This window comes from Mesoplodon densirostris, chromosome 2 (assembly GCF_025265405.1).
Source record: "Mesoplodon densirostris isolate mMesDen1 chromosome 2, mMesDen1 primary haplotype, whole genome shotgun sequence".
NCBI lineage: Eukaryota > Metazoa > Chordata > Mammalia > Artiodactyla > Ziphiidae > Mesoplodon > Mesoplodon densirostris.
The window spans coordinates 160451726-160466320 of record NC_082662.1 but is presented as its reverse complement, the minus strand read 5'-3'; the positions used below and the strand labels follow the sequence as shown (position 1 = coordinate 160466320).

The 14595-nt window shown below is 32.8% G+C and overlaps 1 protein-coding gene across 4 annotated transcripts in view; it reads left to right on the top strand.

Moving 5' to 3' along the window:
* RABGAP1L (RAB GTPase activating protein 1 like) overlaps positions 1–14595 on the top strand; it is a 694034-nt gene that overhangs the window by 105557 nt on the left and 573882 nt on the right. For all 4 annotated transcript variants that reach the window (XM_060091226.1, XM_060091224.1, XM_060091223.1 and 1 more), the window contains 3 exons: positions 2747–2813; positions 8729–8831; positions 11870–12036. In XM_060091226.1, the coding sequence (XP_059947209.1) occupies positions 2747–2813; positions 8729–8831; positions 11870–12036 (337 nt within the window). The remainder of the gene's footprint in view (positions 1–2746; positions 2814–8728; positions 8832–11869; positions 12037–14595) is intronic.

Below are 14595 nucleotides of genomic sequence, written 5' to 3'. Positions count from 1 at the left end.
GGGCTTAATAGTTTTGTGGTTTGGACAAATCAGTTCTACTTTCCGGAAACCAGTTTTATTATTTGTTATATGGAGGTTGTTTTGAAATGTAAATGCAGCAATATAGTAATGTCTGACAAAGCATTCAATAAACAGCTGCTATAATTAACATAATAATTATTATTAATATGATAACACCATCATCCCATTCTTAGGAGGTTTGATTTCAAATTTTGGGTCAAGTTAGCTATTTGCTATATTATAAATAATGTTGGGTGTGTCTTCTCTCTGCTTTGTTAACATTCTGTACTTAAGGCTATTGTAGAACTTACCATACAGGTTGTAATTGTCCGTTTACTTATTTTCCTCCCCTACTAGACTGTGACATCCTTGAGAAAATAGGTGTAATAGCAGTTTTCTTTCTACATTATTTATGGAGGTAGTAAGAGAAGATTGAACGCTTTGAACTCCACAATGAAACACTTAATAATCGCATTAGGTGCTTGTGGTGCTAATAATATCTATCTAATTTCTGACATGTTATTCGTAATAGACCTTGCTTGTCTCTATAGGAAACCTTATGTGCTTTAATGAAATATAATTTTGGAAATAACTAATACAGCTTGATAGAAAAAAATTACTCAGTTTTAGTGCTGGAAGGATCCTTAGAGTTCATGTATTGTTACCTCTCCCATTTTCTAGAAGAGGAAGCAGAGGCCCAAGGGGGTTAGGTGCTTTGTCTAGGGTCGCACTGTTGGTTGGTGGCAGGATTTTTAATTTATAACCCAGGAAAAAAGCAGTGGATCAAAGATCATCAAAATAAGGTGATGTGTGTTCCCATTTAAGGAAAACCTAAATTTCCTTTTGCAGTGGAGTTTAAGATAGGACATTATATTAGGAAAATTGTACCCATTTTGCCACTTACCTGTGACTGCTTGACAAACAATAAAACTTTAAATTTTCAAAAAGAACAAACGAAAGGTAGGGAGGGTGCATACTAAACTCTTAGTATTGGTTCCAAAGGGTCTGAGATTAGAGAGAGAGAGGAGAAATTATTTTTTCCCTATACACTTTGGTATTAATTAGCTTTTTACAATGAGTATATATAATAGTTTTGTAACTTAAAAACCATAATATAGAAAACAGTATTTTAAAACCCATGAGAGGTGCAAGCTGAAGCAAAGTATGTAGGGAATGTGAGAGAAGTCTTCTGTCCTCACTGACTGACTTTTAAGTTGAGGGAACTAAATTTTATATCTGAAAAAGAATTAACTCTTTTATTCTTATAAGGAATTTAAGGCAAACTTAGAAGAAATAGTACAATAAAGTACATGATTAATTAGCATTTAATTTGTATAGACAGTGTTTATTATAGGAGTTCATAGAGAGTTCATAGCAGTTTAAAGGAATCGTATTAAAATTATGAATATTAGATTATAATAATTTCTATTTTAGTAAGTTATATTTTGTTCACTGGTACAATTATATGTTTGGAATTTCCTCAGAACTTACTGACTTTATCTTTGTTATATACTTGATCTTTTTGGATGCCTTGTGCAAGGTATCCTCAAATATTCGCAGGAAGTATTATATATATATATTTTACTACTTACTAAGCTCATATTTGTACAGGACTAATCTCTTGTCTTGTTTATGGAAAAAAAGCCATGCTACTAGAAAACTAAACCTTTGGAAAACGAGGATCAGATTAAGTATTGACTGCTCAGCTGCCGCTATTTTGAAACTTAAAAAATGGTATATTTAATTTGCTTATAGTCTTGTATAAAATGCTCCATAGCATACTTTAAAATTTTGGAAAGCTACAATAAAAACACTCTATTCTAGTAAGTGTGGGTATGCATTGTTGGCAGAGAGAGGCACACTGTGGACAGATCACATTGTCTCTCGAGTACAATACCTACTTAATAGCCACATAAATTTGAGTAAAATAACTTTTCTGGACTTTATGTTTCTTACCTATAAAGAAGAAATAACAATAATATCCTAACAAATATTAAAAAATGTTCGAATTAGCTAAATTTTAGAGTTTATGAAAATCCTTTACAAACAAATTGGTAGTGTTGATGGGATTCCTAAAGCTTCCCTAGCATTAGGAAGCACAGAATAAAGTAGTTAATAGTATACAGTATGTTGGGTAATATCTTCACTAATATAATAACATTTTTAGTAATGAGTTTCATATAACTTTTTTTTTTTTTTTTTTTTTTCAAACTGAGGATATAGTATTTCAAACTGAGGATTTAGGCTACTCAGTGAACATGACTGTTGAGGGCCAGGGTGACTGTTTCTATTAATCTGGCTTGATGCAAAGAGAGAGTACAGAGTCTTATTCTAATTTAAAAAAGAACTTTCTTTCTTTTAATTTAACTAGGTTAGTTGATCTTGACCAATATGTTTGGAGTAACTCTAAAGCAAATACAATCTCATTTTTACCCAGAAACTAATTTATATGTCACTACTGTATTTTGTTTCAGTTAACAATTTATGGCTATTTTTATCACAGTTTCTGATCATTGGTAATCTTTTACATGCAAAAATAAAGATCTGGGAGTTTAGGTAACTTATTTCTATGTGATTTTATTATGTATCTTAATGAATTCTTATTTATGATGTTTCTCTAAAAAATGAAAGCTATTTGTCAGTACAGAGCTCAGATTGTATCATTACTATTGAGGCTTTTGCTCACTGGGCTTCTATATATTCTTGATACCTTATTTCTCCTTTTTTTCCCCCCCAATATTTTCAGATGTTTTGGAATGTTATTAAGCCCAGGTCGAAACGTGAAGAACAGTGACATGCATTTACTGGATATGGTAATGAAAATCTTAAGCACCTTAACAAAGTATAGATGATAGTTATTTTATATTTTTAAAGTATTTTCTATTTTGAAATTTTGTCATTTTGTCAAAATTGTTTCTAACTTTCAGCTATCAATTACTGTGATAGTAGTAATTTAATTTGGAACCCCAAACTTAAAATTACTTATGAGGGAGAGATTTAGGAAAACTTTCATAAAAAAACCATATGCAAGTGGGAAGCAAATAAAAGGATAGTGTAATGAAAATATCCATCTATTCATCTGTTTGGCTTCTTAGGAATGTGTCTCTTCTTTGAGCCAAAGTAACAAATACATGATTATAACAGGCACAATGTTATAAATGAATATGGTGCCTTTCATTTTTTTTAATGCAGTATTATTAATTCGAGTACTGTGATGGATGCTTTTGTTTTCTTTAAAGCGTTTCCCTTTCTGAATTTTTCCTTCTTGATTACCTTTCATTAGCAAAGTATATTTACTGTAGGAGTGGCACTTATTTAAGGAATGCCCTTGAAGGTTAATATATATTTAAGAGTTGGTATTTGATGTAAAAATAGCAAGCCATCTTAACTTTTAAACAGAAATACCTGCTAATATTGCAGTTAATGAAAACATTTACTTTGTGGTTTGGAAATGTTACAGGAAATAGTTATCTTAGTGTAAGTATAAAGTTTTTTACTTAACTGAGATTTTTTTAGGTAGCACTACATGTTTTCTTCCTTGCACCTGTATTTTGCAAATGTCAGTTAAATACCACAAATTATATCAACTTTTTCTTTGAGTTATTTCATGGTAACATCACATGGATTTTCTACTGATAGTAGAATAGTTTATTCAGCCTTTTTGAGGACCTAATTTTGTGCCAAGTATTGTGTGAAGTGCTGGTGTTATAGACATGGTAAAACAGATCTTACCATCTGTGGGTTCATAATCTTGTGATGGAAATAGATCTTTTAAGTATGTAATGACAGCAGTGGGTTAAGTGCTCTCAGAGAGTTGGTACAATGAGCCACAGAAATACAGAGGAAGCACTGCATGGGTAGGTAAGGTAAGGACAACCAGTTAACTTTAAATGCGAAAATGAACTAGGTATTGGTTCATCTCTCTTCCCTCGCTCTTTACAGCATATCAGTAATGCAAGTGGTTTTACTTAAGGCAGGACATAGCATTTTGGAGCCCTGAAAATTCCGTGAGGAGGTAGTTTCAGGGACATTAAACACTTATAAGCTCCTAGATCCTAATTAGTAATGATTTTTCAGAGTTTAAAAGATTAAGATGAATCACTGGCAAAGATTTTTCTATTAAACCTAAGTTTAGATTATAGAGTTACAGACCTGGCATGAACTTCTGATCCCCCATAGTCTTAGTGTCTTGCTTGTGGTGCAGCCCTCCACCTTTAAGAGTCCATATTGATATCAAAGGACTTGTCAGCACTGAAGCTCCTGGAAAGAGCAGTGGGCTTACTTGTGCCACAAATAGTTGGTCAAGTTGGAGGGTTTATATGTATAGTTATCAGCAATTGTGATTTGTTATTACCAATGCTATTAATCTTCATGCTATCTTTTTTTTTTTTTTTTTTTTTTTTTGCGGTGTGCGGGCCTTTCACTGCTGCGGCCTCTCACGTTGCGGAGCACAGGCTCCGGACGCGCAGGCCCAGCGGCCATGGCTCACGGGCCCAGCTGCTCCGTGGCATGTGGGATCCTCCCGGACCGGGGCACGAACCCATGTCCCCTGCATCAGCAGGCGGACTCTCAACCACTGCGCCACCAGGGAAGCCCCATGCTATCTTTAATACACGGTTATTGAGCTTTAGATAGATTACATCTTTTTTTTTTTTGCGGTACGTGGGCCTCTCACTGTTGTGGCCTCTCCCGTTGCAGAGCACAGGCTCCAGACGTGCAGGCTCAGCAGCCTTGGCTCACGGGCCCAGCCGCTCCACGGCATGTGGGATCCTCCCGGACCGGGGCACGAACCCGTGTCCCCTGCATCGGCAGGCAGACTCTCAACCACTGCGCCACCAGGGAAGCCCCTAGATTACATCTAATAAAAAGGAACTTGTTACCTTATAATGAAGACTATGGGACAGTTCTGGTTATTACAGGTTATAACTTTGTAATCACCTGAAATCATATTCCTTGTAACTTTGCCTAATTAGTCTTAGTTCTGCCCGCTAGAGCCAGATGTTAATACATTTTCTTCTATGACATCCAAATACGTGTACACTTTGAAAACAAATTTCACCTTGCACTTTATTCTGACAAACTTTAAAAGTGTTTAATTATATTTAATTTCAGAATTTGTGAGACTATTCTATTTGACGTGAATAAATTTTAAGCAATGCTGACTTTCTTCCCTGAATGCTAAATAAGCAAGATGAACTGAGACTTTTCTATAAATTTATAAATTTTGTTTAATATAAAATCTACATGAAAGAGAAAGTTATACTTATAAATGAAATATATTTTTTAGTCAAATAGCCATATTACTTATATATATATATATATTATACATAGTATGTAAATAAAATCATATATAAATAAATTAGTTAGGTTTTTTTGTGGATACAGATAACAGACTCTCAATTTTCTCCCAGTAGTGAGTAAGAATAGTTTGGTGAATATACTTGTAGTAGGAATAAGGAAATGAGAATTTTTAATTCATAGCCATTGATACCTAGGAAAAGCCTAACAAGAATGTACCAAAAAGCTGAAAACTAGGTAGAGTCAGATTTCATGGAACTGGAGCACAACTTAAAGTCCTATACAGCAGAAACTAACACAACATTGTAAAGCAATTATACTTCAGTAAAGATGTTAAAAAAAAAAATCAAGTCACAGAAGACTAAAAACAATGTAATACCATTTTTATAAAAACTCAGAAGCAGGTAAAATAAAATAATATTAAAAAAAAGTCCTAGAGACGCCACAGAAAGCTTGTGGACCTTCACAATTAACTATTTATTGACATTAGGCTAGTAGCTGGACTCACAGAAATAAAATTTACATTGTAATCCAATATACTTGTAATCTTTATGTATAAAAAAGCTAAAGTAAAATTTTTATGAGACAATTCTTAACCCTTACATGTATGATGAAATCTGCAATTTTTTTCCTCTACTTGAGTAAAAAGTCTGGTCATAATCCACTAAATTGATTTTATGATCCACAAATGGGTCACAAACTGCTGTTTGGAAATCATTAGCCTGTCAGCTCCATAAAGTCAGGACCATTTTGTTTGTTTTCCTTGCTGGATACTCACAGATATAGAGCATGACTCACAGTAGGCTCATATTTGTTTAATGAATGGATAGATTAGCATGAACTTACATTTTTTATTTTTATTTTTTTGTGTTACCTCCTCCTTCTGATGCCATCTGTGTGCTTTACCCTGCTGTCTGCCTACTTGACCTCATAGCTTCAGCTTACTCATAACCTGACAGTAGTTCATTCATGGCTTAGTATGAATTAGCATGATTCTTCAGCTTATGTTTCCATTGCAAAGTGCCATATTCTCATTATATTTCCCAGTTTATTTTCTTAAGAAGAGGGCATCTGGTGGTTCCAGCCTGGCCTAGTTTGGGCAGAGGCTTTTGTTGTCCAGATGTCCTTTACCTGGTGTCCCTGATCTTGTCAGCCTTCCTGGGGGAGCCAGGGCATGCAGAGGAGTCAGGAAAGAACTCTAGAGCAAAGATTGTGACACTATCTTCATAAGGGGATGGGAGCAAGCCAGGCTATGTAATAGAAATGTCTAGTTCAATATCAAAAATGACTTGATAAAGAGAAACTTTTATTGAGGGCTTTTGATGTGTAAGACAGTATTATTGTGGTTGTATGTTGTGAAGACTAAAAAGAAATAAAAATATGCTTAATTTGGTTAGGCTGTTTTGGTTACAAGAAACAAAGATTCACTTAGAGCACCTTAAAGGCAAAAGAGGTTATTGATCTTCATGTAATTGTACCTAAACCTGCAAAGTGGTCTCTATCTGGTCTCTTCCTGTCTGCCTCTCCTGCCATGGGCTTACTCTTTCTGTGAGACTCTTTATTGCTGCCCCTGTTCTCTCAACCTCTGGTGCTCCGCCCCCCTTCTGCCTGTCTGCACCTTCTCCTCTCTCCCCCTCCCTGCCTCCCTTCCTCCCTCCATTCCCCCCTTCTTTCCTTCTCTTCCCTCTTTCTCCCTCTCCTCCCCTTCTCCCTCCTTGCCCTTTTCTCTCCCTCCCTGCCTCTTCTCTGCCCTTCTCTTTCCTCCCCTTCAACTTGTATCTGCCTCCTTTGTATCTGCCTTTGTTTTTTGACTACAGGATTAATTATTTTAAAGGATTTTTTCGGTGTTTGTTTTCTCCATTTCTCTCTTACCACTTAGCAGTTTCCTAGTACTCTGCTGTTCTTTATATATTTTTTCCCTACATTAAATTCTGTTATAACTTCGTTTTGTATGTGGCCTGCCATCACCTGACTTCTTATCAAAACCTTTCATTCCCACTGCTAACTGCCCACTTTCCTTGGTATTTGTTAATTGAAAGAAAGAATTTGACTGGTCTAGCTCATTTTTTTGGACTCAAGCATAGCACGAGCTCTTGTCCAGAAATGGACTGGACTTTTTTGGGTCAGGTGCTCATTCTTGTTCTGAACGTCTAATTAGACAGAAGAGAGAGAGGATAGGCACATGGAAGGGAGTGAGGGAGAGAGAGAGAGAAAGATATGAATATATAAGTGTGTTGCAGGCACTGAGTGGGTTTCCTTTACATGGCCTTGAGTGTATTTCACCTCTGGAATTCAGGGTCCCTGCACTTAAGCTATACAATCTGATTAGTGAAATATCACGAGTACACTAGAAAAATGTACATAGTCATTTTGCCAAATGACTACAATAATTTCATAGGGATTCAGAGAAGCATTTCTGTGGGGGAAATATTGAAAAAAAAGTTTTTTCTCTTTTAGTCTGACCCTTTTTGCACTCTCCATTTATAATATAAGGAAATCGGTACAGAAAATTGAAAGTACTGTGGATAATACTCTTTTGCACGTGCACATATTTATATGCGTATGCTGTTCTCCCACGGGACAACCTCTAAGCTCCCCCACACTACACACACACACACACACACACACACACACACACACACACACACACACACTACGTGTGGCCTTGCTTTCAAGGCCACATATAGTTGTGGAGTTGCTGCTTTAGCGAGAGTCAAGAGCTGGCTTGGTAAAAGTCTTAAGGAGTGGAGGAAATGAAGAGGAAGAAGAGAAGGAGAGAACAAAAGGAGAATAAGTATGAGGGTAAAGGGAGATAGTTAATTACCTTGAGTGCTGATTACAAACCAGTATTAGTCTCCTAATATTGATTTATAATTGTTAGAAAGTGTACCTATATCTGGCATATAGGCAATAAAAAGTATTAACTTTAAAGGTATTCATTGTGATAAAGTACATTAATATTTTAAGAATATATTAGAAATTAGAGGAAAAATCCTAACGTATTTTCCTGTGATTAGCTATTAATTCAGTTTAACTATCTTCAGTGAGATCCGTAATACAGTTTTAATAGAAACTTCCTATATCCTGTGTGTGTAGGTATGTGAGACTTTGACAACCAGCCTAAGATAAAGTTAAATATAACTTCATACCAGTATTATGTTTTTGTGAGTCAGCATGTAAGGGTATGCATTCTTTTATCCAAGAGTATGTGTCTCTAAATAGAAACTCTGGAGAAAGCTGTAGGAGAATTTAATATTTAAAGAAATGCTTCTGTGGGATGAAAAAAGTTTACATAGAAAATAAGTCCCCTGTTTGACTGTAAATTCAAATTTTAATAAATTGGATTGCTTAAAGTAAGATTTACTTATAATTTAAAATGATGATTTTTTGATGTATATATTCTCAGTGATTCCTGTTTGAACTTTTATAGGAATCCATGGGAAAGAGCTATGATGGGAGAGCTTATGTTATCACCGGCATGTGGAACCCCAATGCACCAATATTTCTGGCACTTAATGAAGAAACCCCAAAAGGTGAATTTTCTTTAAAAATTCCTTATTATTTACTTTAAAGTTTACATTATGGACAATATTGTTTTGCCATGTTTAAAAAAATTCTGGTGCTCATTTTAAATGGAATTATTCTTGTTTTCATGCTTTACACATTTATGGGGAAAATCTCCACTATTCAAAAGAAAGCCCCCTGATGATATGTGGATTAATTTTATTACATTATGTTAAGAAAGTATTTGGGCTTTGTGTTTCATATGTCATTATAGAGTTGTTTTATTTAAGGGGGAAATGATGGAAGAGTATGAAAGAAATGATGAAGCAAATTCTGGAATTTTTTCATATCTGATAACTATTTTAACTTTTTTTCGCTATATTACAGATTACTTATATCTTTTCATTTACTATTATTCATTCCAGTCTTTTGACCTTTGGGAACTTAGTAATGTATATTTAGGATTTCATTTGTGGCAAATACTTTTTTCCAAGTTGTTTACCTTTTCATTTTGTTTAATATGTTAGTGTTGAACAGAATTTATAGATGGTAAGTAGGCTCATTTGTCATTTTTCCCATTGTATTTATTTTTATTCCTACTTTATCTAGATATCTGTTAATTGCCCATGTGTTTTTTTTTCCCCCTCCACTGTCTGCCTTTAAACTAAAATTTAGTTTTATCTCATGAGTTATAATCTTCTACTAAATGCTTTACTATGATTCAACCAATAATTTATATTGAGAAAATAATGGATCAGCTTGTTTGATTTTTAGTTTTATATTATTTACTTTATACCCACAATAGGCTTTTGGTTAAAGACAGGAGCATTAGTGAATACTGATATGGAAATATAATATATTAATGAAGAACATTAAATGATAATTATTTTTGAATTTCCTTGATAAAAGTATTTACCAGTTCCATAAATTGCATGCATTTGATCACACATCAAGCTATTTCAAACTGAGGGCTAAAAGAGAGAAAAATAATGATGATAATGTAAAATTTAGCTTTTCATATTAGGAATAAATAATTTTTACACCACAGTTTGTTATTTCTGGATACAGGCTTGTGAATACCAGTCTGTAAACTTCTTCCTTATAATCATTCAGAAAATCAATGTGAAAATGGAAAAAATAAGCCAGTTGGTAATTTTGAAGTAAAATATAGAAATTTCAAATAATAACTTATAAAAGCACTTTTTACCTGTTCTTAATGTAACACATAGTTCAGTTTCATTTTGTATTTTAATACGTATTTGGTCCTCAATTAAAAATAATATATTTTAGGGACTTCCCTGGCGGTCCAGTGGTTAAGGCTCCACCTTCCAATGCAGGGGTTGCATGTTCGATCCCTGGTTGGGGAACTAAGATCCCACATGTCGTGCAGTGTGGCCCAAAAATAATAATAATAGTAAAAAAATAAAGAATTATATATTTTTTAAAAATATATTTTTAAAAATTTATTTGTTCAATTAAAAGAAACTACATAGTACTATATTACAATAATATTCTAATGCAAAAGATAATGTGTTTTAAATTTAAAATCATTTCATATGCCACACAAAAATGTTGACCTAATTTCTTAAATTTTTAAATGGTGTTCTTGAAATTATAAATTACTCAGAGGAGTCATGAATCAAAACTACAAAAGTTGAAGCCCTGAGAGATGAAATGTCTGGGATCTTTTTGCTACGTCAAGTTGTATATTGTATTCTGTGTTTTGTTATTTTCCCTAACCCCTCTACTTTATTCCCCTGAGACCTTATAAGGTCCTTAGGTCAAGTACAATGTCTAGAGAATCCTAGTTCCTCTTGAATTGGCAGATAGAATGCTTGTATTTAGTATGAATGTAATACATTTTTTGTTGAGTTTAATGATATTAATGGAAGTGTAGTTGATGAGTATAAATGTTGTGTAATGGCTAAAAAGACACTATTGAAGGTTTCTTCTAATGGTAGGCTTGGTTATTTGAACTTTCCTTTAACTGAGAACTGAAAATGGTAGACAATATAAATTTTAAGAATATTTTTAGAATAATGAAGAAATGACAAAATGATACGGAATAAACAAACCACAGTTTCAAAAATCCCAATGAATTTCAAGCAGGGTAAATAGAATAAAATGAAATCCACATTTCAACCTACCATAGCGAAACTGAAGAAAACCAATAGACACTGGTCTAGAAAGTCTAGATTCAAATTAGAGGAAGGCTATGGTGAAGAAAACATTTTAAATAGTAACTGAAATTTTGACTGATAACAGTATACTGTTCTCTAAAAGCACTTGCCAGGTCTCTGATATATATTTTATGTATATAAAATATATATACATACTATAAATATGTAGTGTGTATATATACTCTATATATGTAGAGAGAGTATATATGTGTATGTGTACTCTGTATGTTATATATATGGAGAGAGTATATATAGCATATTTTATAAGTTATATAGAGAGTATATATATGAAAATTGCACATTAGAGCTTTGGTCAATGATTTTCCTGATGGTTAATATGTATTATGGACAGTGAGGGTACTGATAAATCTCTGGGGACTTCCCTTAAAGCATACAACATTGAAATATTAATAACATTTTCCCAAACAAATTTAACATAATGAAGGTTGAGCATCTCTTCTGATTTGACAGTCCTTCCCATGCAACTCATCAAACAGACCTAATAATTTCTAGTATCTCTTTTTATAAAATGAAAGGGCAGATCTTTGTGATTTTCCAGGTTTTGTTTTTAAACCTGAAAGATAGTTTTAGTGTAAAAGACATTCTGAAATTTCTATTTTATTTATTTTTTTATATTAAGGGCCTGATTTTGAGAAGGAAAAATTAAAGTTGTCAGAGGATATTTGAACATTTGATTAAGGTGGGATCAGGAGTGTTGAGAAACATACTTGGGAAACTTGGTTACCTATTTAATCTAAGTGACAATAAAACATTTAAAATTAAACATAGCAGGTAACAGGAGTATAAAGAACCTTAATCCTTTAACTTTGTTTTCTTAAATAAGTAATAATAAAGCTGGCATAAAACACAGAAAATTTCTACTGCAGATAAACGAGTGTACATGACCGTGGCGGTGGATATGGTAGTCACGGAGGTGGTGGAGCCTGTCCGCTTTCTCCTGGAGACAGTAGTACGTGTGTACCCTGCAAACGAGCGATTTTGGTATTTCAGCAGAAAGACTTTCACGGAGACTTTCTTCATGAGGTTGAAACAGGTAGGACCTTTTTGTTCTTTTCACATAATACATTTTTTCCATCATTTTTTCTTTAATGCCAACATAATTTCTTAAATAGCAATAAAATAATTTCTTAAATAGCATATTTTTAATTTTTAAAAGTTTTAATTTTAAATTTTAAATAATTTTAAATTTTAAATAATTTCTTAAATAGCAATAAAAAGTGATAGAATTCCTCAGATAATCAAATGATATTTAGAGTCAACCAACAGAGTATTTGAAAAATCCATATGTAGGTAATGTCAGTTGAAAAAAAACAACTAGTAATAATTATGTAGGAATTTGTTTTAGAAACCTGTAAAGTATCAACATACTTAATAGAAATAACGAATCTATATCTAAAACAGCTTTTCTTTCTTTCTTTTATATACAATTACATAAAACCAAAAAGAAAGGGCACAGAAACATCATATCTTTATAAAGTAAAATCTCTCACCCTACTATAAAGTAATAGTGAAAAAAATATGAATAGTGAAAAAAGTAATACATGACTAATTGTTATAGTTATTTCTACCTATATAATATTATGTGAAGGTGTTGTCTGACTTATTAGTAAGGTTATAAAATTATTTTAATATTAAATGAACAAAATTAGGGTTTCTGTGAAGTTCTTAAATTAGGCAGTATTAGTAGGTAAAATACACTTTTTGTTATGTAATGAAGGAAGAAGGTAACAGTGAAAAATAACTTGAATTCTAGTAGTGTCCATTTTATGAAATCAGAGTAGAATATTCTGTTTGAGTGATGGAAAATCCTTTTCATCCTGTTTAGTGCTCCCTCTCTTCCAAGTTTAAAAAATGCTTGTTGCTTCATATACTATAATATGCAAAATGTAATGTGGTAAAAGCAAGCATCAGTTCAGTGAACAAATATAGAAGCCGCTTAACCATTTGCATATTAAAAAAAACTTGTTATTGCTCAGTTAGGCTTCATATATTAGATGCTTTGAAATTGTTGTGGTTTTCGTCTTGACACAGCTTTTATTACTGTGTATACTGTTTTTTTTCTTTTAGTTTTTGTAGCATATTCTGATGAAGATAATATGAACAATATTTAAAATTTTAGTGTCCTGAGCATATTTTCATGTTTTATTCTGAGATATTTTTCTCCCTTCCTTCTTTCTTTCTTTTCTTTTTTTTTTTTTGGTAGCTTAATTGTTAATGACTATCAAAGAATTCGTTTGTCATTTTGAGCCAAAGGATTATTCAGGGTTGCATAAGAATAAATAAAGGAATAAAGGAGCTGTATACAAAGTGGTTGTCATCATTCTAGTGAAAATTAATAAATTATTATGCTGTGAATTTTTCTTCCTAGAGACTTGATAAAAAGTTAGCTTCCCCCCTCCCACCCTGCCCCCCCAAATTAGCTTTATATATATATATATATATATATATATATATATATATACACACACACACACACACACACACACATATATATCTAATATATATGGCAAGATAAAGAAGAGTACTGGAATTTATATATTTATATAAATTTCAAGAATATATATATTAGAGTGGATTTTTATTATTAAATGTTATTTTCGTATTTTTAAAACTACTGATGTTGAGTGACTGAGTGGTAAGTACCATGAGTTAAGAATTTCTTAGTACTAAAACATTAAAAATACTATTTGAGGCCATTTCTTGTGACATAAAAAGATTAAATTACATTCAGCTCCAATAAATGTGAGACTGATTTAAATGAATATCAAATAAGAACATGGTTTCTAACTTTAGTGGTATAATTTAATTTCTTTAGTAGATATTGTGTTATTCTGTTTATTATTTTTTTTATTTCTTCTTGAGTCATTTTTGGTGATTTGTGTCTTTCAAGGAATCTTCAATTTAATCAAGGATATTTAATTTATTGCTTAAAATATTACCTTTTTATTTTTAATATTTTTAGGATCTGTAGGATCTGCTTTTATTTCTGATATTGGTAATTTATATATTCTCTCTTGTTTTTTGTTTTATCAGCCTAGCTAGAGGTCTATTAATTTTACTGATTTTATTCCCCCCCAAAGAAACAGATTTTGGGTTCATTGATTTCCCTATTGTTTTCTGTTTTATCTTCTGTTGATTCCTTTTGCTTTCTTTTTTATTTCTGCTTTGGATTTAACTTGTTTTTCTAGTTTCTTCATATGAAGATTATATCACGGATTATTTTTTAAACTTTTTTTCCTAATACCTTTTAATTTTTAAGGTTATAACTTTCCCTCTAACTTCTCAGAGTTGTTAAAAGAAAACTCTGTTTCCTTTACTACTCTTCACACCACTTCATTTCTGACACCAGATGGGTGAGTGTTTTTCCTATAGCAATTAATTCTCCAATTGGACACCAATTGGATGGCCTACAATACAATTATGACACTAACTACCTGGAGTAGGCACAGACCCCACAGGTTAAGGGCTCAGTTACACAAGACTGTGCCCCTCCTCCTTACTTCAGACACCAGTTGCAGGTCCAGGTTGTGATCTGTGTTTCTGACCAACCAGCTATAACTTGGAGGTTCCCACAACTTGCACCTCAGGTTTG